This window comes from Eutrigla gurnardus, assembly GCF_963514095.1.
Source record: "Eutrigla gurnardus genome assembly, chromosome: 5".
NCBI classification, from domain to species: domain Eukaryota; kingdom Metazoa; phylum Chordata; class Actinopteri; order Perciformes; family Triglidae; genus Eutrigla; species Eutrigla gurnardus.
Genome location: NC_139919.1, coordinates 25,309,657 through 25,335,715, shown reverse-complemented (window position 1 = coordinate 25,335,715; position 26,059 = coordinate 25,309,657). Strand labels below are relative to the sequence as shown.

Genomic DNA, 26,059 nt, shown 5'->3' with positions numbered 1-26,059 from the left:
CTGAGACAAAGCCCAGACCTGGTTAACAAACTGGAAGACACACACACACACACACACACACGCACACACACACACACACACACACACACACACACACACACACACACACACACACACACACAAACACACACACAGATTGTGAAGCCACAGATCAGAAATAACCAAATTACTATTTGCTTACTCTGAATCAAATCTGAAATTCATTCATCAGAGAAAACAAGGTGGAATTAATGCACACACACACACACACACCTTGTTGCAGAGTTATGATGTGTGCTCGTTTGTGTGTATTCACAGTGTATCCACAGAGACCTGGCAGCGCGGAACATTCTCCTGTCAGAGAACAACATCGTGAAGATCTGTGACTTCGGCCTGGCCAGAGACATATACAAAGACCCCGACTACGTCAGGAAAGGCAATGTACGGCGTCCTGACACTCACGCCACGCTTTAGAATGAACCAGGTTTATGATCCATCTGTGGGGAAACGTTAAACTCCGACTGTTCTCTCAGGCTCGTCTGCCTTTGAAGTGGATGGCTCCAGAGAGTATCTTTGACAAAGTGTACACCAGCCAGAGTGACGTCTGGTCCTTTGGAGTTCTCCTCTGGGAAATCTTCTCGTTGGGTAAAAGACACTTATTTTGTCATTAGAGTGAAAATCATAGTGTTTTTAATGCTCTCTCTCTCCCATGAAGACGTTACAAGTGTTTATCAATCTCTGTTGCTGCCAAAAGCCAATTTGTAAATGATTCTTTTACAGAGCATCACCACTTCCATACAACAACTTGTTCCCGTCTCCCGATGTGATTAATTAATGCTAAATCTTCCTTTCGGTCGCCCTCAGGTGCGTCCCCGTACCCGGGAGTACAGATCGACGAAGACTTTTGCAAACGATTGAAAGACGGCGTGAGGATGAGGTCGCCGGAGACCGCCTCCCCCGAAATGTAAGCACAAGCTTTGATGTATTCTTTCTCTCATCTTTCGCCGTCAAAGAAGGTTTAAAGTCCTTTGATTGCTTGTCCGAAGGCAAACGAGAAGACACTGCTAGATATCAACTTGTTCGTTTGGGAGACGATATAGAGTCAAATTTGCAGCTGTATTAGTGAGTGAGGGAAGTTGAGGACCTCGGTGGTGTCCTGGTTGTGACGGTGCTGCTCTCTGCTGGCAGATACGGCATCATGCTGGCCTGCTGGCATGGCGAACCCAAAGAAAGACCAACCTTCGTTGCCCTGGTGCAGATCCTGGGAGACCTTCTGCAGGACAACAGCCTACCTGTGAGTTCATTTTTAGAGAGTGAATGTGAGTTTTAGGGAGAGGTTTCAGGTCCAGATCTAAATCTTTGCCGATTTCCCCTCAGGATGGGAAGGACTACATCCCTCTGAACCACTCACAGAGCTCGGAGGACGACGGCTTCTCGCAGGCCTCGTCACGCCCCCCATCCGAGGAAGAACTGAGACCGGCTTGCGACACTCTACCCGTCAGGTACTCATTTGTCAGAATATAGTGTTCAAGTCGATGGTATTATGAGTAAGATGAGTGAGGACATTTTTTTTCACTCACTGGCTGAAGGTTAGGTCATGAACTTCCATGGCTGTAAATGTGATGACACTTCTGATAAAGATCAGCTGAGATTAAACATATCAAGAGTTTATAACTTTATAACTCAGAATTGTTTTAGTGTCATTCTTTTGTTCTTACCAGTGGTGTTTTTCCATAAATATTGAATTATATAGAGAATTGTTTCGGATTTGAAACCAGGTTTTTCGGAGGCTTTAATGGCCACTTAAACCATAATTACCGCCTCACAGTTGTATGCGTCTGCGATGTTACAGTTTACATCCACATCTGTCCAAAAACAAAAACACAGAGAAGACTTAGAGTTAATGGTTACCCAGCCCTGCACGTGGAGGCATAAACAGACATCTTTAACGAGCTTCAAAGTTCATCCCTGACCTTGTAAACAGCAGTTGAGGGAAGGATGTCACCACAAGCTCCGGCCACTAAATATACGCGGCGGTGAGATGATTCACCTGCATCCTCCGTTTCCATCATCGTCACTACTCATCATCAGGCGTTACCCCATCATTTAAAGCCATCATAGAGACGATGATTTAAAAAGCAAAACATGATTTTACAATACAAAATGTGATTTTTTTCCCCCCTTTCCTTTCTTGTTAGTGATGCGATGCACTCTGTCAGCCCGTAACATACAGAAAACAGGCTGTTCTTATTAAATTCGGGATCACAAACTTTCAGACAAGATCATTTTTCATTGGCCATAAAATGTTTTATGGAACATAAACATTCTTTTTACCCAGATGCATCATAGTGTCTGTATGTTCAGGTGATGTTTGCTCCTGTATTGAATTGTCTGAGCTGTTAGACTAACTAATGACTGTCTTTTATCTGGTAGGTATTATAACTGCGTGCCCTTCTCCGGCTGCGTGTTCGTGGGACCCTCTAAAATGTGCCAGCCCAGAGTGAAGACCTTTGAAGAGTTTCCCCAGGGGATGCACCAGCAGAAAGCTCCTCAAGTAAGCTCTTTTATTTTCTTATCAACTGTTGAGAATGTGACATTTTGGGAATCTTCTCCTCGGGTCATTACCAAAAATAGCTCCAAACGGAGCAGCGGGGACAACCCGGAGGCTTTCAGTTCACATGATGTCTCACTGTGTCTCCTCCCAGGACAACCAGACAGACAGCGGCATGGTTCTGGCCTCCGAAGAATTTGAAAGAATTGAACACAAGCACAGGGGCGCCGTCTCAAAAAGGTTAATCACACAAATGCTTTGATCGATATTGCTGTCTGAGAGAGAGATGCAGCCGGTGAGTTCGTCACAATGCACGGTCAATATGAGGAAAACCATCTGCTCTGCTGTGTGGAAGAATCTCAGCTCTAGATGTAGAGAAGCCACAGTAGGTTTCCAAAAGATATAATCATCAGCAGAGTGGATGGTCTAAGATTTTCATGAGATTTGTTGACGATAAGAAAAATAGTCACTATAAGTTCATACTTTTACAAATTCAGGGTTTAAAGATGGATATTAGTTCCTTTGGTCTTTTTTTTAATTATTTCCAGCAAACTGTAGGTATCTACAACATACCCACAGTGTTTATCTTGATATATTTTTTCTAAATGGCATATCATGTGTCTACCTAGCCTCAGTTATCACATTAACTCTTCTTTCTACTCCCAGTCGGATGGGCAGCAGCAGCAGCACAGAGCCTCTGACGGCCTCCCACGGTTCCCTGGGTCGAAGCAGCGTCGCCGGCGTCTCCAGGCACCGTCCGACCTTCTTCACCCAGCTCTCTGGACAGACCTTCTACAACAACGAGTACGGACACCTGTCCGAGGAGGGCTTCTGCGACTTCTTCTCCTCGCCCGACGCCGCCTGCCTGGCCTCCTCCAACGTGTAATCTAACCAAAGATGCGGCCCGGGGAGAGGATGGAGAGCTCAGTAACATCCCAGTAGTGACATGTAACCAGTCATCCATTAAGAAGTCCTTGTGACGAGAGCTAACCTCTACTCATCTGTCCCTCCCTCCCTCAACAAAACAGACTATATGTGCCTGAAGATCCTCTAACCAGCCACTGGGTGGCAGCATTATGTCAAAAAAATGTATTTTCTATTCACACACTTGTATTTTTATCTTTTATATACAGAGTATTCTTCCTTAATTTGTACAAATTATGACTCATGGGAAGAAATAAAGAAAAAGTATCTTCTTGTCATTTAAAGGCGGTGGAGATGTCTAAAACAACATGACCAGGGAATAAATGACGGAGGTGAACAGAGGGATGTAGGGCGAATAAAAAAGGAGTCACGAGTCACACTAAGCACCTCTTATCAGAGCTGGACGAAAGCATCATGACAGCTGCGACGGTTTAACACCCTCTCACATGCCCACATCACAAATGACAACCTGCGGCGGTGTTGACTCTGGCTGCCAGCTGAGGGAAATGAGCTGCGTCTGGATGCAAAGTCCACTTCATGCACACACACAAGAGTTTAGTTAATGTTTTGAAATCAGAGGTGCAAAGGTTTCCTCCTCAGTTTCTATGAATCATTTTTGATAAGCGTACCTGGATAAAGTCAGGTGAGAAATAAAAGGGTTCAAGCGGACAGCTTTGGTGTGAAATAAGCCGCCCACATCTCTCGTAAAACCTGGACTCCATAACTTTAAGTATTTTTTATTAAAAGAATGGTTTAAAATGAAGAAAACCAAAATAAGAGTTAGTACAAGCAGAATTATTGGCAGATATCTAAACCAAACCTGAACAAACAGAGCGTACAAAAGTGATTTCTATGGTGCCTTTACTTGAGGAACGCATAGCATTACAGAGTAAATTGAAATGAACAGGAAGTGGGTGACCTTTGCGGTAGAAAGACCAGCTTCTGAGGGGGGTTGTGATTATCACCGTCCTCGATCAGAGAGGTCTTTTATACACGAGTATAAAAGAAAGAAAAAGTCATCTTTACAATTTACAACTTTGTAGAAACTCAGTCAGTTCACATACCATGTAAAAAAACAAACAGAAACAAACTAAATCAATTGATCTCCGAGAGAAAAAGAAGACATTCACTATATTTTTGCAGTAATTCAGATGGATTGTAAAACGGAAAAACTTGGACCTTTAACAGCACTGATGAAATATGTGGTAAATAAAGTAGATAAACAATGATCACTGTATTGTAAAAAAAACATCTACAGAGTAAATTGTAACATGCAATGAACTGCTTTTAGTGGCAGCAGCCAATGGAAACAGACGGATAAACACTGCTGTTAATCCTGATGGTGAAAGAGTTAACCTAAAAGGCACTGGAGATATCATGAAATCGTCTGGAAATATTTGAAATGTAGTATTATGGACCGTGTGAATTACAGAAACACTTTAAATTCAGTCCAGGAACACTTCCTCCAAAAGGATCATTCCCCTTTTGTGGCTTTGTGCAAACAAACACAGAATAATTGGACATATACTGGTTGAACGTTTGAAATGATCCTTTAAAACTGATTTAAACTTATGTTTTGCCGTCTGTAAATCATTTAGCCGTAACTTAAAAACTGTGTAACATTGAAAAGAACCGTTTTAGTGTTTTTTTTTTTTCATTTCACTTCATTCTAAAAAAATAAAATAATAAAAAAAAAATTAGGTGCAGCCTTCAAATACCCATACTGGTTGAATCCTGACACGCAGATCTTCATCAGTAACAAAAAAGAGCTTCCCTCTCCTCAGACGCTGAAGACGGAGGAAGCAGACACGTGATCGCCGGCCGTCCAACCGCGTCACCAGAGCAGATGGAAACAGAGGAGCTTAAGTAACCGAGCGCCGTAGCCTGGTAGTTAGATCGAGTGCCACTTCATTGGTCGAGCTGAAACAAACCTTGAAAAGGAAGTGGGGGTTTGAGCGGGATTGGATTTAGCTAACAGGCTAGCAACTTCTCACTTATAAATAAGATGTAGGGAGGAGCGGGGGATGGGGGGTGTGGGGGGGAGCGCTCCTCATGACATTTTCCCTATCTGGATCTTCTTCCAGGCCTCTGAAGCGGTGAATATACAGGAGTCGATGATTCCCGCGACAGTGAACGTCCCGCCGATGATGGCACAGATCTGCAGGAGACACAAGTCAGGCCCTCCATTACCCCGTTTACATCAGCTGCTGGCAATCACATTTTTAAAATCATCAACAATCGTGAGTCCTGCCGCAGCTCGACTCACAATCTTAAACCATGACTCACGATCACACCGTGAGCACAGTCATATCCTACCCGTGTCCCAAGCCACGGGGAACCTAAACAACTCAAAAAGATGACTAACAATCGTGGCTCAACGGCCAGGAAGACGGTTTAATCCCCGACCGCATTTATCAGTCAGAGGGAAACCTCTCAGATGAGGTGGAGCAGGCTGAAATTCCTCGGTCAGGTGGAGTTTGGAGGCAATGGAGCGGGAAATGAGGTCAAATGGATGGACTCAGCTATGCTAAGCTAAGTTCAGCTAACCGGCTGTCATATTTACTATAAGAATATTTTCATCCAACTATCAGAATGAGAGACAACTGAGTAAATTCCTTTTAAAGACCTCTAACAAGACAAAGAAACTATAACAGATTTTTTTTTTCTCATATTGTTAGCTAATTATTAGGTTGCCATGGCGTACACGTTAGCTAAAAAGCACGTCACAGCATTAGCATTTAACTGGAGTCGTGTTTCTGGAAACCAAATTAATTTTAGTCCGGTATTTATTCTCCTTTCAGCTCTGTTTTGGTTTCCACCACCTCCTGAGGGGAAATATATGCCACTGTAGCCGCTAGGTGCCCCAGCTAGCATGCTAACTTTGTCCGCCTGTTGTTTGGCGTGTAGCAACCTGGGGGTTTATCGGAGCTGAAAACAGCGTTGATGAGAGTGTAGAGGGAACCAAAACAGTAAAGCGGCCGGTTGTAAAAACCAAAACAATGGGCTGAAAGATACCAAAGCTCAGTAGAGCCGAGGGGAACAGCAGAGTGTGACCTAAAAATCACACTTTTTATTGTATTTAAGTCCTATTAAAGACCTTGAATTGAAATAAATTGGACTTTATTTTGTAAACTCACTGTTGTGATGAAGCGGTAGAAGGGCTGTCTCCTCTCCGTGTACTTGACCGTGATTGGACTGAGGTCGTATCGGAACCAGATGGCCGGGATGATCCGGCCCGTGTGGCTGTAAGCAACGTACTCCTGTGTGGGATTAAAAAAAAAAAGACATAAGGGAAATATTTATGTCGAGGGAAAATCGATTGAATAAAACACTAAAACGGTTAATCCCATTATGTTTAAAAATCAATTTACAGCTCTATTACATTCTCATCTCCGGCGGTGGTGACGGTGGTGCTTATGAGTCATTACAGAATTGCTTTCATATAAAGTCACTCAAATGATTCACCGAAAATGAATCTTGGCCGAATAAAACTGATGAAGTCAAGTGGGAGGGGGCTACAATGTGTTGTGAGTTATGCGATGACATGGATATCAGTGGATTAATATAAATCACATTGCTGCAATAAAAAGAAAAAATCCTCCTCATGAACTGATGCGTGGATCAGCTTTATTTTACGATTTGGAATGAGATTTTTGGAAAATATTTGGCTCAGAGCTCACATAGCCGACCTGCACTGTTTTTTTTTACTCCAAACTCCAAAAACCCAGCTGTCAGTCAACACGCTTCTAGGAAGTGCTTTTATGGTTTGTTGACATCTGGGGAGCATTTCCAGTCACCAGGGGTGAGCTTTCACTTCCGGGTGAGTGCACACGTTAACGCGGCGGATACGCTGCCCCGGCCATATGTTCGCTCACGTTTGTGCAAAAACAACACATGACATGGAGGGTGTGGATCCAGCAGGTGAGAGTGAAAGGAAAAGCACCTTGTTGGCCACCGTGTACTGGTAGGAGAACCTGTGTTTGCCCGACATGTCTTCATACACCGTTGGTACGATCTTCAGTATGTAGTCGTGTGAAGCCAGCGCTGCAAGAGAAGCAAAGTTATACATTTTTTATTTTATTTTAAAGCATCTAAAAATGGATGGGGTTTTGATCATGACGCTACTGGCTGCAGGCCGTCCACCAGAGATGTCAGCTGCGTTTCTACTTTGAATTCAATGCGGTGTCTCCTTTCATTGCATCATCCCCCTTACATAAAAGTCACACAGTGGTTCACAGTGGTGCAGCGTGGATACGTACGATTAGACGCCAGCCTGTCAGCCCCTCCCAACGCATTGAAGGCTCCTTGTACTTTTTGTACCTGTGCAAAAAAACAAAAAAAAAAGATTAATGTCACCTGTTCATCCTTGATAACGTAGATTTTATCTGCATTTGTCCAAACCTGGAGTTTTTCTCCAAACACCAGCTTGTGGATGTGGTGGGTCATGTCTGGGCTTTGGGGCTGCGCCGTAGCGCTGTGCGTCGACACGTGGAAGTTTCCTGGTACCTGAAGACGCACACGACAAACGGGGGCCGAGTTAATGCGAGCGCCTGCGACACATTCAGTTAACTAATGACCACGCACGCACACGATTGGTCGGAAACTAAATGGCCCTCGCCTCCGGAAGAAAAATCCACTTTAACACATATTTCCAACTATTCCACCGGCAGGAGTGTTAAATGTACGACCGCTGGGTTAATCATTTTAAATGGACTGGAAAGAATGACGCACAGAGACGGAGGTGGGACAAACGGAGGCTTCGCGGGGCCCAGACTACAGATGTAACCCAAGCCGAACCCAGACCTCCTCCATTTAACATAACTCAATTTGGACTGGAGGAGGAAGCAGGTCGGCCTCGTCCGTCTCAGACGGGGGGGGGGGGGGTTTATGTTTAACTCCAAGTCAAATAAACAACGTGTAGACCAAGAGCTTTATGTCCCACAAATATATCTGGCCTCTTATCCGACCCACCATAATGTAATTAGCTTAACTTTTGCCTTCCCCTGAAGCGACTCGGCCCGTATATAAACCTCACTGTGGGTTCTTCTTCTCTCTTCTTCTACTGTGTGACGAGGAGCTCTTACTTTGTTGATGATGAACTCGCCCTCGAAGCGACAACCTTCGCCCTGGTTGAGAGGAATCTTCATGGAGTTGTCTATGTGACCGACCTCGTGGCGGCCCATCTCATCCTGGATGTCCAAACCCACCACTGGAGAAACGAGGAGACGATTACATAGAGAATGAACAAGAACGAATATCATGCAAACATATTAAAACAGGTTTCCTCTGCTGGTTCCAAACTTTGACTATAGACGATAGAAATTAATCAACAAGTATTATGATGGTTGATTAATCTCTTAAAGCATTTCTTAAGCAAAAATACCAAACAAGGGCTGCAAATAAAAAAATATCACATTGTCAATTAATTATTTATTTTGTACAAATCGACTTTTTGCAGCTCTATACCACATTTGCTGCTTTTCTCTGATTTTTTAAATACATCTTGATCTTTATTTTTGTCTTTTGATGAAAAAAAGTTTGGCTTTAGACAAAATCAATAAATTAAAAACGTCACCACATTGTGACTCGTTATGTACATTAAGATTAATTGGTTAATCATGGAATGTGTTGATAATGAGAACAATCATATTTTTGTTTTTACAGTCAAATAACAATAAGCATGTTTAGAAGAAGAGAATAATGAAGGGAGAGAGGGCCCACAGTGTAAACACAAAGAGTCCAAACACAGACCACCTATCCTGCCTGTCTGTGTTTGTCCATCTAGACCTGACCGAGTCCGGTCCTGTGTGTGACACACTGGCAGAGGCCTATTTTCAGATTTGGCCGTGCTTTTGGCTCGGAGGGGGACGTCTGCTCGACCTGCGCTAAAAACCTCCACATGCCGTCTGTCTGACCTTTAACACTGCAAGACAAGTTTGACTCCCCCCCCCCCCCCCCCCCTCGATCTATCTATCCAGATCTCAAAATACAGCAGAGTACATCTGAGCTGGTCGTTTCTCCTTTTTAAGACATTTAGAATTGGAAGTGTGTAAAGTGGATTGTGCGTGGGAGGGGGTGAATTATTATAAAGTTATAACACGCGGTTCTGCTTTTCCATGAAGTCACAAATCTAGACCTGGCAACCCCGTAAAGGTCAGTGGAGGGAGACGGTGTTTAAATCCGGAACAGCAGAGCAGATAAATAGTAAAAAAGGAGATGGAAATACCAGCTTTTCCATGATGGAATGATTTCTAGCGCCGAGTCAATTTGTAATGAATGTCAACCTGTTTTAGAAGCCTGGAAAATAACCCGGTGTACAATATTAACTTTGCAGCGAGGAACATTTCTACTCGTTACACACAACTGCCGTGTCGTTTGTGTATTTAAGGGCCCCACATTTCTGCAGAGAAAGAAGAAGTTTAATAAACAAATCCACCATACATACAAATCGCACGAGGGATTTTAATTGGAAGCGACGTGAGACGGCATTTGTTTAGGAATGTGAATAGGAGTGAGCTCGTCCGAACACGTGGCCAACAGCTGTGCGTCTGCATGCCAAAGCTTCTCCCTCAGACTTCATTCTTTCACACAAGCATTTTAGTAGCTTTGCCATTTTTGGATATCGCCCTGAATGTGTGTGTTCCCCCCTCGCTGCCCAGGCGTGTGTGTGTGTGTGTGTGTGTATTTGTGTGTGTCGTTGGACATATTTTCTGACAGGAGTCACGAGGAGCGAATAAACCGGTGACTGCTCTGCGTCCTGCCCACCTCTCGCCGACATGAAAGCGCAGCAGAGGAGCCAAGCGAGGCTACGCAAACTCAAGATTACGGCTATTTGGCAGCAGGAGATCAAACGGAGGCGAGACGGGCGGGCGGGCGGCCTGTAATCTTAGCGTTATCTGGTGAGCTAGGTGAACGGACCGTTGCTTCGTCTGCCTCTTTATCTGGGGCATCGTTTATCTGCAGCTAATAAGCTGTGTTAAATGACACTGTGGGGGAGGGGGAAGTAAACTGTAAAGCCCATAAAAAAAAAAAGAAAGACAAACAGAAAGTGTAATGCAAAGAGTTATATATATTATGCATATACTCACAATCACAGTGTAAGTGTGGCAAACTGATGTTTAAACTCACTTCTATCTTCCCACCACTTTCTTTATCTGGATCATCCACATACAGTTCATTTACACTGGAACGGACAGAGAAGAGGGAGACAAACAAAATGGTCAGATTAGCTCAAAAACACATTTAATTCAAATCAATTTAAAACAAAAAAAGTCTCTGTTAAGTGTAATTTCCGTGCTGTTGCGCCCCCACCCCGTCCCTTATTACATGACCAACAGGCATGCAACAAGCCAATTTCCTGTGAGAAAACGGCCTCCATTCATTGGTTACAACATCGGCCGGGCAGACGACATCATAATGAAGGCATTGACATTCATAATTAACTCTCCGTCTTGTGTACTTCAGAGAGCAGCAAAAAAAAAAAAAAAAAAGGATCTGCCCTCTGGATTTGTGTGTTTGAGCCACAGGATATTACAAGATAAACCAAAACAAATCTGCTACGGCGATACCTACATTTCTGTGGCTATGAATCCCGTCAGCTCAGACAGGAACAGGAAGATTATAAAGACACAGCAGAGGATGGAAACTGTGGGCAGAGAGGAAGACGGTTAGAAGGGATTCATTGATGATCTTATTACACATTGATCTCAAATAACAACCGGCATTTCAAGGGATGATGCAAACGGAATGGGTTGTTCCAGCCTTTAGGGACGGCTGAAGGTAATCACGGCGGTCATAAATGTCTTTTTTTTCCTAAATAGCTGTTTTAATGTCGGTGTTAAGCTTGCCATTACGCAGGTTTTTTGGGGGGGGGGTTTTCACACATTAAATACCAGCACAACAGGCAGCCATTACAGCAGCTTAACTTTGAGGGAGGTGAGCTCATGCTACGCAAAAATCCTACAAAACAGCTTTTTTTTTAGGTTTTCCTGTGTGACAAACCTGCACACGGACGATCACCCAGAGCAAAAAAAAGGGCAAAGAAACTCCCAGGATGGAACTAAAAGTCAGACAGAACCCAAATTAGGAATATCAACCTTAAATAATGACTATTTTTGTTCCGTCTGAGTCTAAATAAAGCCCGAGCTCAAAAAAGGAGAAGCGACCGGGGGAGCCGTCTGTTTCATTTCATGTGTCAAGACTAATCAGTCAATGGGATCACATATAAACGCCGTCATGCGTTTGCTAAGATAAATATGGAAGGAGCTGATCTGGTGTCTGCGCAACTGTGGTCTATCCGGTATGACATCGCCTCGGACAGAAAGCTCTCACTCAGCAGGTGAGGCGTGTTTACATGGCAACTGTCTCCTAGGATCTCTCACATGACCTTGCGGTTGGCAGGGCATCGCCGAGGCTCTGCATGAAGGTAATGTTTAACCAACAAACAATAGGGAGTGTCACGATGACACATAGGTCGCCTCGTCAGGTTCATTAAAAAGGACCTTTACTGTAATTCTGCCTGAGCTTCAAAAGGGCCAAAACGCCGCGAGGGGATTACTAAAAGATCAGAATGGGCTGCTACCGGTTCAAACTTGAACAGCAGATCCACAAAAGATCTCACATGAATGTTTTTTATTAAAAACCAGAGCTCATCCTCCCCACTGTTCCCACATGGGCTGAGTTACTTCATTTCACAGCTGTGACACAAATTAAACGGATAAAATGACATGAATCAGTCCCGAAAACCAGAGCTGCTTCTCCGCAATCAGATGCGTATGTTTTTTGCATAAAGCTCATTTTCTCCCCACGCAGCAAAGCAGGACAAACATATGACGACAGAAAATCAGTTCAACCCAAACAACAGGCCCAAACAGTTATTGTTCACCGTAAATACCGTAAAAATTTAGCTCCAAAAGGAATGTGGCCCTAAAACGGAACAACAAAAGCAGACGGGGTCAAATATTTGGCCTTTTGTGAAAAGGGGGGGGGGGTCTGTTTTCTGGGTGCCTCTGAACCGCCGCACAGGCCAAAAAATGTGAGTTGACCTGCTGCGGATGAAATATAAACAGTCTGATATCCAAATCCAGCCCTATGGCCTCAGCCCCAGACAGTGGATGGAGACAGGAAGGGTGTTGATTGTGCACAGGAAGAACTTCCATCCACTTCCTCATGGGTGGAAACCGTGCGTATATCTTTAGCAAATCCTTTCTCTCCCCTCGTCCTCCAGGAAGGTGTTTTATAATTATTTAAAAAAAGAAGAAAAAAAAAAGCTTGTCATTCATGTGGCAACACTCCTCCCATCCATCCTGTCATCATTCGGCTGACATGTCGCTCGTCAGCTGACCAGCGAATACACAATACTGGTAGATGACAGAGAGGAGCCAAAAATGTGTCATCGGTGCCGTTTGTGTTCAATCATGGTGAATAATCAATACCATTCCCTGATTACACAATGACGTGTCGATGACAAGCAGGGGAAAAAAAACAACACACACACATGACCTGACAGGATAAGCATTTAGATTTCCACTGATGACATCTCAGGTGCCTCGAGGCGCTGGCAAGGCGTGCTCATTAACATTCCTGCCATTCTGGTTTGTGCTAAAACAAGTCGTCCTTGTGCTGAGTAAGTCGGTCGGGACGTACCTTTGCGTTGAGACAGGCAGGTACTTGACCCACAGCTGTCTAAAACATCATAGGACACCAAGTACTGAGCTGGGAAAAAGGCTTTTAAATGCTCCTTCTGCTTGGGACACCCTCCAAAAGACTTAAAACTGTCAGAGTTGAATTCATTTGATGCCTTTGGCTCCTAGTGAAGGACCTAGAATGTGGAAGTATTGGAAATTGTCCCTGTGTATAATTCCTTAACTATGAAATCCCCAAAGTGTCTTATAATGTGTGATAATTGTGTGTTTTGTTTGAATGAAACCTTCATGTATTTGTTTTATGCTGCCCTCTTGGCCAGGTCTGTTTTAGAAAAGAGATTTTAAATCTCAATGGGACTTTTAACTGGTTAAATAAAGGTTTAATTAAAAAAAAGTACTTCAGTCCAGCTGGGATAAACAACGTTTGGTGGTTTAAGAGTAGGCTGGATAGATAAGTCGAAATAAATCCTATTATTTGAATGAAATTCTGTTTAGTGACAATATCGAAACATCAAAGGGAAATATTGCTGAAAAGTGATTTTTAAAAAGGGTTTACAGCATTTTTTTCAAATGAAAAGTTTGACATCTTGTTTACATACATATTCGCAGTCTCGTTATTATGAAGCTAGTTTCGCAAAAAAGACTAGAAACGGGAGGAAACCGCTCACCAAGGTAACGAGGTCAGCTTACGAAAACATCTAAAGCTCACTATATGCGGTTACGTCTTGTTTGTTAGCGGCGTACAAAAACAGAAGTGGAAACACGTCACGTTGTGGTTTTTACAGGAAGTTATAGAGCCTCATCACGTTTGTTTCATATGCACATAAAAAATAATAAAACAGCAACATTTGTTCTGGTGGAACTAGCTTAGTTTCAGTCTTTGTGCTCAGATAAACCAACCGTCTACTGGCCGTGGTTTCATTTTTTTTATTTCACTTTCAGCAAGAAATCACATAAGTGTATTTTAAGTTTGTGACTGAATGGGAAAAAATAACTTTATTAGACCAAACTTCATTCTATACATTTCACATAATTAATCCTAAACACGGATAAATATGTGGACACAATTGATGAAACAAAAACGTCTCCTAAAGTCACACGTTTGGCCGTTGAAGAGCTACTCACTGAAAGCTCCCGAGTATGTGGGCTGGGTGAGATCTTTTGGCACTTTCCTGTAGATATCGAATCTGAGGAGAGAAAGAAAGAAAAAGAAAGAAGGGGAGGAGGGGGGAGGGGGGGGAGAAAAAAAAAGAAAAGAAAATGTAAACACTACGTGCTGAGAAAAGAAGCACATTCTGTACCCATAAGGCTGTGCGATATTACGAAGGAGTGGTGGAATGTTAGCTCTGGACCGAAGCCATTACACACAACAGGCCCAGACGGCTGACACACACCAGAACACACACACACTCATAACACACACACACACATACACACACACACACACACACACACACACACACCAGAACACACACACATAACACACGCACACACACAATAACACACACACACACACACTCACACTCACACACATTAAACACACACACACACACCATAACACACACACACCATAACACATAATGCGCACACTCATAACACACTCATAACACACACACTCACAACGCACACACACACACAACGCACACACACACACAACGCACACACACACACTCATAACACACACACACACATCATAACACTTACACACACACACTCACTCATAACACACTCATAACACGCACACACACCATAATACACACACGCACACACACCCTAACACACACACACACACACACTCAAAACGCACACACACTCACTCATAACACACACACTCATAACGCACACACCATAACACACACTCATAACGCACACACTCATAACACGCACACACCATAACGCTTACACACACACACACACACACACACACACTCACACACACACACTCTGGTGAAATGGTGCTGTTACTTATTCGGGGAGTTGAGAAGGTGATGAAAAAGAAACCTGCTACTCAACACCAAACTATTTAGGTTGCTGAGTTCTTGCGCATGTCCTTTTGGGGGCAGTGAAACATTTTTGACCCCAATCTTGGCCAACACCTCTCTCTCTCTCTCTCCTCATGTCCTTCACATCTGTTCTCGTTTCTTCCCAGCGAGAGCTCCCCGGTGAAATAATCTCAGCTGATGCAATGCGGGGCGGGGAAGGAAGTGGGAGGGAGGGCTTCCTGTCCAGCGCCGACCCCGCTGCGTCGTGCCTCGTGCTTTCACTCCTTTGTTTTCATCTACGGCTAAGAAGGACCCCTGGATCCTGAAAGACTCAGACAGCTCCCCTCCCTCCCTCGCTCTCTGATCCACATCCTTCCGTAACGTGCTGCACCCATGTCCCGTTCGTGTTAGATCAGTGTGTGCTAATATCTGCCTTGGCAGCGTTTGTAGGGCACGGACTGGGGCTCAGGGAGGGGTCGCCCTGTAGCGGGATCAGGACTACACACATCCTGGATGTTCAGGTTTTGTGTGCTTTCCTCGCGTCCCCTCCGCCCAGCCACAGGCCGTGTGAAAAACCTCGAAAGAATCGTAGTTTTGTTGCTTTCCATCTTTCTGCCTTCAGGTCAAGTCAACATGGTCGTCACCGAGCGCGTTTTGGAATACGAGGGCTGGCCGACAATTCAATACCATCGTTTATTGTCTTCCAATGGAATCGGATCGTGATTTAACAACACATCAAAATATCGTTAGGCACAATAACATCGTCTTAATTAACAAGCAAACTCAAACGTTAAGTATCATCTTAAACTGATCTTTATATTTCTTCTTTAATTCCGATTGAAACCGTTATGTTCATTTAGCATTTAAACCTCTTGACTAAATGAGAAAAATAGTGAAAAAGTGTGTAATTTTTTGTATTATGTATTTGTTCAATTACCACAAAACATGCTATATATCCTTATGAAGATATGAAATTAACTATAATGAGAAGAGTTTGGCTATAAGATTTACATCTAACAAACGTATTTATTACTAATGACACACCATTAAATGAAGTGTAAATATAGTACTCCCTTTCTGATGTACTGGTCCTCATACTTTATGTACATGAGCACTTTTTCTTTAGTTCTACTGGAATTTAAATGTTATATTTCGATGTTTCACAGCAAATAAATACATCTTGGTTATTTTCTAATCACACAATAACAAGCAATGATTTATTTTTAAAAATGTTGCACGCCACACAGCGTGGAGGGTTCCTCACTTCTTGCTGTCAAGTCTCTCATGTTTAGAAGTCACAGTTTCCCACTGCTAAATTTGAATATGAGCGAGGAAACTAAATCTCAGCCGTCTGGTCACCTGAGACGAGTGAGATGGAAACCGATGCTGCATGTGAACTTTAAAAATAGCGTTGGATGGACGTTACTGTTCACCGACCGTCTGGATATATATTGGGACACGAGGTCCGGGTTACACTTGGAACAGGGGGGGGGGGGGGGGGGCAGAGATAAGGACAGGAATAACATGATGACATCACGGTTTTGCCCAAACCGGTGAGCAGTAGGTCAAACGTTCCTTCTCTTCGTCCATTTCAGTTTCGCTTTGAATACTTTGAACCTTCTCAAGCTCTTCAGGACGCTCCGGGACGCGAACCTTGACGGACTACTGAGGACTCCATCCTGGATTTGTTTTTAGGGATTCTGAAATACTCAGAAAATGCCAAAATTGCAGGATTGATCACGAAAGAAAATGAAAACGGCAACCAGATGGACGTAGACCAGTCAGTGCAGAGAAAATGAAAGTAAATAATATATTGCAAGACTTCATCACATCTGACGCACTCCTCTTATTTCCAGTTTCACTTAATCTCCGTATTCATGAAAACTAACGGCGACTCCATCAGGAGAGAGAGTTCACCTCTCGGTTCACCGCTGACCTTGGTAATTTCCTGTATTACAGTCAACGCGTCTCCCTCCGTCACTTCCCACCGCTCACTCTTCTGTAAGAAGATGTTATGAGTGAGGACACGGTGTACCAACATCTCTGTGTTGACACCACAGGAGCCCCTTTTTAAGGAAGGGCCCTTACTAAATAAACCATCTCTCACAGCGCACGAGTCACGGTGAGTCATAACGGATGTTTGTGATCGATGTTCTTCTCGTTTTGGATCATCTCGCATCACCCGATATGAGGAACACGCCTTACTTTTTGTAGGTTTCCATCCATTCGCCTGCGTGAAAGTTTCAAAGAGCAGAAGGTCGCCCACAGCAGAGATAAAAAAAAAGACACGACATCTATTGACACTGAGCGTCCTAACCGGAGCTCCTCAAGTCACCGTGATCTAATTATCCCAGGAGCAAACACGCTACATCATCAGGTTAGCCCAAAGCAAACCCACGCGTGTCAATAAATGACATAAGTCATTCAACTCCGGGATAAAAGCCTTTCAGTCAGTCACTCAAGCTGAATATGCTTTAAATAAGAACCGAGGGCAGAAAACCAACACTAGATTCTGGGTTTTTTTTGGTTGTTTTGGCGGATAAGGCTGATAGATATCTCTTTTGTGTCAACAAATCCCATGTTAAGTCCAAAGTCAATTAATCCAACTGACACATATTGCAACTGTGCTGTTGTATATAAGCAGAAGAACACCGAATGTGTATTCATCCACAGCTGAAAAAAGTGCTAAATAAATGCATTATTAACCCGTTTGAGTAACTTCCCCTAAAAAAAACGCAAAAGCCAGCTGTCAAAGGAAAGTTAGAGTTTTAGTTAGAGTAACAAAAAAAGAAAAATATTATATTTTGAGTGAGGGGAATAACAGCATATAAAACCACACAGCATTCTGGGAATACGAACTACCCGAGTGGATGTTGTAACCGACGGTAATCTGTGTTGCTCCGTGCTGTCACCATGGTGACTAACCCCCCCAGTATTTGTGAGTGGGCGAAACCTAACAGATAGTTAGCTGGTCAATCGAACCACTTCCACCTGTTGCAATGCATGGTTTTGAGCCTCAAACAGAAGCCGCTTTCGCACCGAGATGCCGCCGTACTGCCGTAAAGAAGAGGACCTCCCTGCTTCCACTACGACTGTAGATGACTACGGGTCATCTACTGGTGGGTCGCAAACAAGAGTCACACCAGATCCTGCATGTTGGGAAATTCAACACAGCTGTGGTCTGGAGCAAAAACGAAAGCAAATGTGGTTACTTTGAGTGACAGCTTGTGTCTTTTCATCGGCGGTTACCATGGTGACATCCAAATAAATATCTTGTTATGTCCGACAAACAAGACAAATGTTCGATTTTTGCGTTATGGCAGAAAATCCTCACATTAGAGAAGCAGGAATAAAGAGCATGTTTGGAATTATATAGCTTCATAAATGACTGAAATGAGAAATTGATTGTCAGACTAGTTGCAAACAAAGTAAAATAAATTCAATACTTGGACCATATTATTCCAAATCAACCATCACTAATGACCAAAGATTAAAATCTGGTGCTGTTCCCTGATTTAAAAAAGGTTTTAGTTCCTCATAACTTTGAGGAGATACCTTATAGAATACCAAATAAATAAACATTTTTCGTCACAAATGTAACGATCTGCTGCTTTTCTTTGTTATATCAATGTAAACTGAATATATTTTATCTACTTTTTTGAGTTTTACAAAATATAGGTCAGCCCAATTAATGAAGTCAGCGCAGAATGCAAACAGTGTGTCCTTTATTTTCATTATGGGTGTGTGCTCTGTTGACCCTGTAGGTGTGACTCAGCACTGTGCCTGTTGCAACAGTATCTATAGTTGAATGCTTCGGGTGTATTTCTGATGGTTTCCTGTCGGTTTTAACTGTTTATTGGCAGCTAATGATCTCAGAATGCTTTGAAGTACTGGAAGTCTGTAAATGAGACTAAACAAGAGCGTCTCGTTTGTAATACACGTAGCGATGACAAAGCTGTATTGGATGCAGAGGCAGGAAGTAACAAATACACTGTCATTGAATTTAGGAGTCGAATTTTCAGGTGTACTTTATTTGAGTAAAGTAGTCTTTTACTCCCTACATTAAAAAAATATATACTTGAGTGTTTAGTTTTCTTTCCTTCTCCTCACATTTTCAAAAACAGGCTCATTTAGGGGGATTATTGATTATTAAAAATATATATAAAAAAAACAAAAACAGCCAGCATCCTCCATAGGGATATTTTTTACTTTATATTTTCCACTTGTGTAGTGTTGAGTACTTCTACTTGTGTATACTTCTACTTCAGTATATATATGTCTGTAGTTTTGACACCTCTGCCTGGATGGAAACGTTTCCATGTCCTGAGGGGACTAGAATGGTTTCAGGTCTTGTAGATAATAGGGATGATCAAGGAGTGGATTGGAGGGGGGGGAGGGCACATGCGCAGACAGGACTCTCACTCTCTCACTCTCTCACTCTCTCACTCTCTCACTCTCTCGAGCATCACTCCACCGACTCAACACTAAACTCGTGCAACAATGTAGCCCATTCACGTAAACGCCACTGTTGCGACTTGGTCTCGCCCGTCGGTGGGCGAGGAACGGGTCGGTAATTCATCTCCAGCTCACGGGGCATAAAACACCGACACCGTCCGTTCGTACGTCCCCGGGCCAAAGTGAACGGAAGCTCCGTACTCACCTCCGAACGTCGAAAGGCATGATGTCTGCGTCCGATCGGCGGATAAAGCTGCACACAGCGGGCTACCACACGGCTCTCTTCAACGCTACCGGGTGTTCATCGGTACCGGGCTGACGTCAGCTTAGGACGCTTTGCAAAAGCCGATTGGCTGAGAGCTACTTCCGGTTCGCTCTGATTCTTCTTCCTGCTGCATCGTTTTTGTGACTTCGCGTTCGTTGAAAATTACAGAGGCAATATATTTTAGTAATTTATAACTTAAAGAAGTTATAAATCTTTTTATGTTATTGTTATTATTATTATTTATTTCATTTTTTTTACAAATAAAGTGTAGGGTGTGAATATTTTTTCCTCATTTTTTATGACATTACTTTTTCAATATACAAATACAAATACACGAAACATTAATGTCATAGAGAGAAGCTATTAAACTGATCACTTTTCATGTTCAGTCACTGGACAATCAATAGGGCATATAAGTGTTATGTAGTATAGTATAGGGAACCCCTTTAAAATGTTGTGTGCAGCCACATAGGCCTACTTATTGCCCACAGTGGTAAACAATCTAATGTAATTGACAACACATATTGAGGCATTTTTAAAGTGTTTAATAATAATAATAATTCATAATTAATTGTATTTATGGGCGCGTTTCTAAACACTCAAGGTGGCCTTACAAAATAAATACAACAATAGAAACACTCAGTCCATCAACAAGCAGTCATAAAAGCAGGGAAGTAAAAATACTAAGAGCAGATCAATTAAAAGGGAGCAGGCCTGTCTAAAAAGGTGAGTTTTCAGGTGAGATTTGAAGGTGGTTATGGATATATATTTATAAACGATTACATATTTGTGATACTATGTAACGGGTACAAATGGACATTCTGGATCATTTTCTTTTTTTTCTTTGGGAATCAGGGGAGAAAGTGTGTTTCAGTCATCCGTTGTGATCACACGTATCGATTATATGTATTTTTGGACCGTGATCCCATCATAACCCAGAAACACAGAGCTATGTGTCATTAATGACTGAACATATATATATAATAAGGTTTTTCCCATGTTTTGTTTTTGTTCTTCCCTCCCTTAAGGCTATACATGAAACAAAAATGATTTTGGCTCACATAACGTGTGTGTTCTCGACACTAGAAGACAGGATAGGCCCTGTGTTTTCCCACACGACTCGCAGGGACAATGACAGTAAGCAAACAGGGATGACAGCAAGTGACAGCGAGGTCCGACCCCAGGAATTACCTCGCTGTCGTCCTCCGTTTCACTTCCCTTTCTGGGTGAGAGAGAGAGAGAGAGAGAGAGAGAGAGAGAGAGAGAGAGAGAGAGCTACTGTTGGTGACAGGCCATAATTATGGGAATCAAAAACAGAGTAATTTCAATATTGAACCACACTGTACAGACACGCCCGGACAGGTTTGTATTTGCATGGATAAATGTCCTCAATTAGGGAACAGGAGTTTTTTGGGTTGTTCATGAACTACATTTTATTGGCACGTGAGCTTTTTGCTTGTTATCAAACACAAGGAACATGAGTGAGTTGGAAAACACCAATATTACAGCTATACTTTGAATAAATGAATAGACTAAACATATTCTGATTCATAGAAGTACACAGTTGCTTCACAAGCCCCCTATGTCTTCACCAGGTGCCCCCCCTCCCCATAACGTCTAGCACGTAGAGCACGTCACTTCGTGGAGGGAAGACGCATTCGAGAACAAAATGTTTGGGTACAGGCTGTTATCAGAGCGCTGCTCTTCCCTCCTCCTCCTCCTCCTCTGTATAGTGTGTAACATTCCTGCTTTGTGGCATGTGCTTCACAGTTGACTCATCTCACAACAGTGTGAGGTTAAAACGGCTGGAGAGTTTTTTTTTTGCACTTTGTTGTGATTGGTTTCTCTCCTTAAAGCTTCCCTTCCCCCCCCCACCCCCTTTCCTTTCTCACATAACACGTCTATTTTCCCTTTAGCTCAAAGTAAAACCGACAGAGATACAATAGGCCGAAAGTCCTCAAGTTACAGTAAAGTGCGAATGATGTCACGGCCTATGTCATTCAGCCTGATCTGTTGAAGCAATATTCAGTGCAAATATATATAAATATATATAAATATATATTTCACAACAAAACAACTGCGGCACATCTTTTCAACACACCCTCTTGTATGCATGCCTGTTGTCTGTCAATAATGATCCTCCTACTTCCTTATTATGAGACACCATGTGTTGCTCAGTCTGAGTCAGCAACACCAACAAATGAAAAGGGGTTCCCAGAGTGACTGTAGAAAAAAGTATATCATAAAACAAACATGTAAGCATTTTAAAATATACTTTTTTAAAGTATTTTTTTGGAGGGGGAGGGGGGTGTGGTTGCTCCTCTGTTTAAAGTACGCTGATAGGTCAAGAGATCTCCATCTGCTGTTGTCTTCCTCACCAGTGTTTTGTTTCTCAGCATGTGGAAATTTACTGGACTTCAGATTTCTATACAGTGATTAACTTTTATGGTTAGCCTTTGCTCTCGGAGCATTGAACACTATGTACCTCTGACTAATAAAAACAAAGAATAAACTTTTATGGCCCCCCGTGGCAGATATTTACTTATTATCTTGTTATTTGTCAACTCTCAGATGAAGAGGCAAAATAGAAATCTAATTAAATACTAACATCATGGAAAATTTGGCAAATCCCGTACTGACAAGCGGACATTTAACACACAGATTTCATTTGGAAACAATCGGCTCAAATTGAACAGATATTGTGTGAAAGATAAAAGAAAAACAAGAAAAAACTGCAAAACTTTCCTGGCTGCGCGTGCCCGCGTTACGTGCCGTACGCACGGACAGAAATGGCCCGTATGTGCGCGAGCCCGGTTGTGCCTGCTTCGCTCGCGGGGGGAAGGGAGGGAGGAGGGGGGAGGGGACGATGACGTCCGCGGTTCTGGCCGGAAGCCAAGAGGGGCGGTCGCCTGACGTTCGTGGCCTCTCATTCACAAGCACGAGCCCGTATATAAACGATTTTCAAAGCGCTCAGAAAGTCACCGTAAAGTTAAAGTCGTAGAAGAAGAAACCAGCGCAACCACCGGATACACTCAACAAGAAGGAAGCGACCAACTTCGACGGTCTTTTAAAACTTTTTTTGTTTCTGTCTCGAGCCAACCGGAACAAAGGAGTCGTCGCTTCACATATTTCGAGGAGTTTTCCTACCGAGCTAAACTTCTGGATTTAATTTTTCTCCTCCGCCGTCCTACTATGGTCATAATGGAAGTCCCCACCATCGACTGCGCGTCCCTCCGCGACTTGCTGGAGGGCGACGTCCCCGGCTGCCTGGCGCTGGACTGCCGCTCCTTCCTGTCCTTCAACTCGTCCCACATCTCGGGCTCCACCAACGTGCGCTTCAGCACCATAGTGCGCCGGCGAGCCCGGGGGGGCCTGGGACTGGAGCACATCGTGCCCAACGAGGACACGAGGAGCCGGCTCCTGTCCGGGGAGTACCACTCGGTCGTGCTGCTCGACGACCGCAGCTCGGACTTAAGCCACGCGAAGAAGGACGGCACGCTGATGCTCGCCGTGACGGCGCTGTGTCGCGACCCCTGCGGGGCCCGGGTGTTCATTCTGAAAGGTAAGGAAAAACGATGCCTTCACTGTATCCTAACAACGGGGCCAACAAACGCGGATTACAGCTGTCACCATACCAGCTGGTGCCCGGAGTAAACAATGTTCAGAAATAGCCCCATGAAGCAGTTGTCACCCCCTTATTTAAACGTGTCTCAGTGCTGCTCCGTGATCTAATCTAGATATCTTTAATCCCTTTTTTCCAGGTGGTTTTGAGACATTCTCAACCGAGTATCCAGAGACCTGTACCAAAGCCTCCCCTCCTCAGGGGCTCAGTTTGCCCCTGAGCTCCAGCCATCCTGAGAGTGGAGACCGAAGCTGTAGTCCATGCAATACTCCTCTTTATGACCAGGTTGGTGTCTTTTATTATGTATAAAATCATTGAATACACACCACACTCCCTTACTTCCTGTTGTACTGGTTTGGAGCTGTCTTAATGACACTGCTTTGTTTATGTTCTTTCTCTAAAGGGCGGTCCTGTAGAGATCTTGCCTTTCCTCTACCTTGGCAGTGCTTACCACGCTTCAAGGAAAGACATGCTCGACATGCTGGGGATCACCGCTCTCATCAACGTCTCCGCCAACTGCCCCAACCACTTTGTGGACTCCTTCGTCTACAAGAGCATCCCCGTCGAGGACAACCACAAGGCCGACATCAGCTCCTGGTTCAACGAGGCGATCGAGTTTATCGGTGAGTGCGGCCACCGTTTTATTTTTGTTTACCCCCCCTTCACGCTCCCTCAACTGCCAAATCTGAGCAGCCGATCACAGCTGCCACCTCCTGAGCCCGTAGATGCCCCCACCCTCCTCCCCACCCTTCTTCCTTCACAACACTCTTTGACTTCTGGATTTAAATTTGTAAAAAAAAAAAGTTCCCTCCAAAACTGACCAGCTGGCTCGGCACAGGCTCCCCACTCCCAGCACAATGGCGGTTACATCATCACCTCTCAGGCGTAGAAAAAGGGATGCCCCCTTTTTTAATGAATTGCAAGGCAGCGGCCCCCAAACTAGTTTTGTAGTGGATAGGCTGGCTGGGCTTGAATGGGCCCCCTCCACGCCACTCTTTGTTCTGGATTAACAAAAGGCAATTTCTCCCCTCTCACTGTCGGCCTTCCTCCCAGATCAATACCCCCAGCGGGGGTCTGTTCCCCTCCTTTTGTCCATTCAGACTGCCTCCTTGGGGAATAACCCCCTCGAGCTCACACCCTGCACCCCTATTAACTGTGTTCCTGTGTCCTAATGGGCGCCGTTGAATTTAAATAGCAACTGAAAGTCTTTTGTTTTTTCGCCTTCCTGTGAGAAATAAACTCCATTCTTAGTATATGTGTTTCACCACCGGGTAGATGTTTACCGTGAATTAATGTTCTCTTGTCATTTCCTCCTCCAGACTCGGTGAGGAATGAAGGAGGTCGCGTGTTCGTGCACTGTCAGGCGGGCATCTCCCGCTCCGCCACCATTTGCCTCGCCTACCTCATGCGGACCAACCGCGTGAAGCTGGACGAGGCCTTCGAGTTCGTCAAGCAGCGGCGCAGCATCATCTCCCCCAACTTCAGCTTCATGGGTCAGCTCCTCCAGTTTGAGTCCCAGGTCCTGGCCTCGTCCACTTGCTCCTCCGAGGCCGCCAGTCCAGCCATCGGCAACAACAGCACGGTCTTCAATTTCCCGGTCTCCATCCCCGTGCACACCTCGGCCGGTCAGCTCTCGTTCCTCCACAGTCCCATCACCACCTCTCCCAGCTGCTGAGGAAGGTGCGAGGAGCTTGGACATTTTTTTTAAACTGCAACTTGCAAGTGACTCCTGCAAAGAGCACAAATCATGGTTGTTGTAATAGTCCATTTAACAGTGATACTGGTATCACTGGACAGAATGGGAACCAGTATTCGGGGTCAGTTTATTTGACTCTGATCTGCTGGCCAAATTTCTGTCTGTTGGCCTCATCATTTCAAAGGGAGATTAGATAACTACAGTCAGCCATCAGACAGTATTCATGTTGTGCCTCCTAAATGTGAAACATAATTTGGGGAAATAGTTGAGATTATTCCTGTAGAGGAAGTAAGAAGTATTTGAATATTCTCAATTCAAAGGACTGCTTTTTTTCATGAAAGCAACTGCTTTTGATAATCATTTTTAAGCAAAAAGAAAAAAAACTTGGAGAGGCTTAACCGTTGTCTCAGGAATGTGGACGTATCCTCTCAAATGTTTTGCTTTCTGTACTGCTCAAAGAAAGCTATGTCCACCCGTCGCCCAACACGGCGCAGAGGTCACCCCCTCATTTGACGAACAATGAATGTATCCCCTCTTTTCCGTGTAGATGTGGCAGGAATCTTCATCTTCGAACGTGTTGCAGACTCAAATGCAAATGCTTTGCCTTATCAAGACATAGTGAAACCTTGACGATCCTGACGCATTGGGGAAATGGACCATAAAATACCTCATGTTTCTGTACTGTGTACCGCAGCACTGAGACAGACAGAACCCCCCAAAAATGACTAACATGGGGACACGTAGTCTCCAGTGCCTGCATTCTAACATATTTATTGAACTAAAGTAATATATTTCTATATCATATCTATTTTTGCATATGTTTGTTGAAATGTGTTTTTTATACTGTTGAATAAATCATTTGACTTTTGTACTCGGTTGAAAGTTCTCACTTTTTTTTCACATGTTTGACAGACGGCAGGTTTATTCTCAAGTCAAGGCAA

At 43.8% G+C, this 26,059-nt stretch overlaps 3 protein-coding genes across 3 annotated transcripts in view; 2 read left to right on the top strand and 1 right to left on the bottom strand.

Annotated features, from left to right (window-relative positions):
• Positions 1-4,517, top strand: part of flt4 (fms related receptor tyrosine kinase 4) — a 35,589-nt gene extending 31,072 nt beyond the window's left edge. The window contains exons 23-30 of the mRNA XM_084010479.1: positions 298-420; positions 513-624; positions 844-943; positions 1,168-1,273; positions 1,357-1,481; positions 2,413-2,533; positions 2,685-2,770; positions 3,197-4,517. Of these exons, the coding sequence (XP_083866605.1) occupies positions 298-420; positions 513-624; positions 844-943; positions 1,168-1,273; positions 1,357-1,481; positions 2,413-2,533; positions 2,685-2,770; positions 3,197-3,416 (993 nt within the window). The 3' untranslated portion in view covers positions 3,417-4,517. The remainder of the gene's footprint in view (positions 1-297; positions 421-512; positions 625-843; positions 944-1,167; positions 1,274-1,356; positions 1,482-2,412; positions 2,534-2,684; positions 2,771-3,196) is intronic.
• Positions 4,518-4,672: 155 nt separating this feature from the next.
• ergic1 (endoplasmic reticulum-golgi intermediate compartment 1) lies at positions 4,673-19,879 on the bottom strand. Its single transcript, XM_084010483.1, has 10 exons — positions 19,741-19,879; positions 14,224-14,285; positions 11,027-11,099; positions 10,543-10,637; positions 8,539-8,663; positions 7,856-7,960; positions 7,714-7,774; positions 7,398-7,498; positions 6,592-6,714; positions 4,673-5,612 (listed from the first exon to the last, which is right to left on the bottom strand). Exons 1-10 carry the CDS (start codon positions 19,758-19,760, stop codon positions 5,505-5,507), a joined length of 873 nt encoding a protein of 290 aa, XP_083866609.1. The 5' UTR covers positions 19,761-19,879; the 3' UTR covers positions 4,673-5,504.
• Positions 19,880-22,765: 2,886 nt separating this feature from the next.
• Positions 22,766-25,387, top strand: dusp1 (dual specificity phosphatase 1). The gene is made up of 4 exons (XM_084010511.1): positions 22,766-23,362; positions 23,562-23,707; positions 23,826-24,045; positions 24,742-25,387. Exons 1-4 carry the CDS (start codon positions 22,993-22,995, stop codon positions 25,095-25,097), a joined length of 1,092 nt encoding a protein of 363 aa, XP_083866637.1. The 5' UTR covers positions 22,766-22,992; the 3' UTR covers positions 25,098-25,387.
• The last annotated feature ends 672 nt before the right edge of the window (positions 25,388-26,059 follow it).